This window comes from Austrofundulus limnaeus, unplaced genomic scaffold (assembly GCF_001266775.1).
Source record: "Austrofundulus limnaeus strain Quisiro unplaced genomic scaffold, Austrofundulus_limnaeus-1.0 Scaffold86, whole genome shotgun sequence".
Classification (NCBI taxonomy): Eukaryota; Metazoa; Chordata; class Actinopteri; order Cyprinodontiformes; family Rivulidae; genus Austrofundulus; species Austrofundulus limnaeus.
In genome coordinates, this window is record NW_013952488.1 from 324966 (window position 1) to 327767 (window position 2802).

Consider the following 2802-nt stretch of genomic DNA (forward strand, 5'->3'; position numbering starts at 1 on the left):
ATCGTCAAGTGACAAAAACTAATCGATTAATGTTTTTCTGACGATTAATTGCACACGATAGGATTATGCCCAACCCTAGTATCCGCATCGTGATCCAGAACATCACCAAAATTTAAAGGTGTGTTCCTTGGCCCAGTACCCACATGTGGTAAAAATGTCATGACAATCCGTCCACAAGTTTTTGAGTAATGTTGTCCACAGACAGAATGACAGACAGACATACGTAACCAAAAACATTACCTCGCTCTTGGCGGAGGTAATAAAAATGATGTCAGTAGTGGAAATCCTTTATAAACATCCAGGCAATTATCTGTAGTGGTGTGTTGATCAGTGTCGTCTTACTTTTGTTTTTGTTTTTCATGTTTGACCCCAAGTCGTGTCTTCTTGTCTGTGCCCTGCAGGTCGATGTAGCTTGTTGCCAGTTGTGAATAACAGCGGGGCCATCTGTAACTCCTGGAAACTGGACCCCACAACGCTCCGATTCCCCCTGAGGGGCATGCTTCCTTTTGATAAAGTAATATCTAGTCACTCAGATTTTTCCTCTCCTCATACGTCTTTTAGCACTTTTAAATAGTGATTTTATTCTTTCGTTATTGTGTGTAGGACCTGTTTGAGCCACAGACAGGACTGCTGCGATATGTGCTAGAACAGCCATACTCGAGAGAGATGGTCTGCAACATGTTAGGACTCAACAAACAGGTACATCAAACTCTTCTTTACTTTCACACCAGGTCCGCTCCCTGCACTCACCTCTCCTGTCCTCAGGCATTCTACATTTTTCTTTGCCCCCCCTTTTAATTATTTTCTCCCTTTTTTGTTGTTTTTCCCATTCATTTCTCTTTGTTTTTATGTACGTATTTGATTAGTTTTTCAGAAAGAATATAAACATTTTCCAGTTTCTTATTTTATTCTGTTAATCTTTTCACATTTCTTTGCCCCCTGCATTGTCCCTCCTTTTTATATACATATATATCTATATAAGGTCATGTAATGCAATGCTGCGAGCTTGTCCCATATTGCACTTATGTCAGTATTCTCTGTTGGGTTCATGCAGTTTCAGCTCAGTCACAACCGTGTCCAAAGAGATTAATCTCAACACAAAGCCTTGACAAGTACGGCACATAAATCTTTATTTTAGAGATGAGCCATGAACAAAAGAAACCGAATCTGATCTGAATGTTTAACTTGGCTGAGTTGATGCTAACTGTGCTGAACAGACAGTGAACTGTAGCTCCTTAGTCACCACTTTCTCTCTGTCTCTCCCACCCACCCCCTTTTCCCTCCCGCTCTGTTTCTTTCTCTCTTTTTCTTTCTTTCTTTCTTTCTTTGTTTCTACCCCTTCTCTCTTTCTTTTGTCCTCTGGTTATGTGTCGTGTTTGTTTGTCTCTCTACCATGCGCTCTCTAGACTCTGAACATTGCCCAGGTATGTCGTTGTTCCTCCTCTGGTTACACGACCTGCCAACTAACCAGCTCACCGGACGCTTAGATATTTTTAATTTTCTTTATTTTCTTTAGGCATGCTGATGTACTAGAAATAGGGAACTGACAGGGGGGGAAATAAAAAAAAAGACTAAATGAAACAGAGCAAAGGAGATTTGCAACAGAGCTTGAAATGGACGCAGAAGGGTTTCACAGAAATAAATTTAGCAGGCGTAGACGGGTGTTTGGATGCACAGTTGAGTGTGTTTATGACAGGCAGCAGCAGGCAGATCAATGAACCTGCAGGCTGTAGTTATGATATAAGATCATTTATTTCTGTCACAGTTTAGTCTTATCAACATGGCGCACTAGCTCTGCTTTAAACGCAGCAGAATGTGAGAGCAGTAACAATAAAATGTACCGTTTCAAGCCTCAGAATGTTTACAATCTGTTGATTTAATAAAAACAGAATTTTTGTTGTTTGTGAACATTAGTTTTCAGTATCACGGTGCAGTCAGTCTGCTCTGTGGATGTTTTTAGTGTCTGCGTTTTTGCTCATCTGTAGCCCAACACTTCACTCAGGCCATGATTGAATACTAATTCCAGCTGAGACTTATACTAAACATTAAACTGTTAAAGTTGGTAGTTTTTGTTTGTCATTAGAAAACTAACATTTTTGTTTACAGCCAATCAGCTAACATTATGTGTGACTTGAAACCCTGCTGTTGACATTTCAGGTGCTGCTGCTCTGCATGTATGAATGTAGTCTGGTGCTTGCCTGTTAGTGAGGTCCTCCTGTGTCAGACCTGCGCCACTGCTTTTTGTTGTGTCAATCTGAGGCAAACTAGTTCCACAAAACTACTATATTTTCAGGACAGCAGGAAGGTATTTTTAGGTGTGCTCTATTTATAAGGCCACTGAAGGGACTTTCAGCAGTTCTGGTGTTTTGCTTTCAGACGGCTGATTGAATACCCAGTCAGAGAGGAAGCTGGGCTTGTTGAAGAAAATTAAATACTTGTTACATCAGTTTGGCAGCTGTAGCAGGAAGCACTATTAAACATCTGAAAATCCTCACACTGAGTTATTGCATAATAGGGTTTTTTAGACAGGAAATGTTTGTCGTTTATATTCCTAAACTGTATGAAATGCTAAATCTCACAGATATTTTGAAGTGAGATGTTTGTGAAGACCTCATAAGGAATTTATATTCATTGATGGCACCCAAAGTCCAAAGTTGTGAAGTTCAGTCCAACATGGCTGATGGGCTAACAGCAAGTCTGAACCATCCAGATAGAGGACTGGAAACTGAAAGTTGAAGCCACACAATGGGCCTCATGCAAGAACCGTTCGTACGCATAGATTTGTTCTTAAGTTGTGCGTAC

The 2802-nt window shown here is 40.4% G+C and overlaps 1 protein-coding gene across 1 annotated transcript in view; it reads left to right on the forward strand.

Moving 5' to 3' along the window:
• The window catches only part of med23 (mediator complex subunit 23), a gene marked incomplete at its 5' end in the record, with an annotated part of 24623 nt that overhangs the window by 3686 nt on the left and 18135 nt on the right, over window positions 1-2802 (forward strand). Inside the window, 3 exon segments of the mRNA XM_014011909.1 lie at window positions 402-514; window positions 604-699; window positions 1407-1424. Of these exon segments, the coding sequence (XP_013867363.1) occupies window positions 402-514; window positions 604-699; window positions 1407-1424 (227 nt within the window).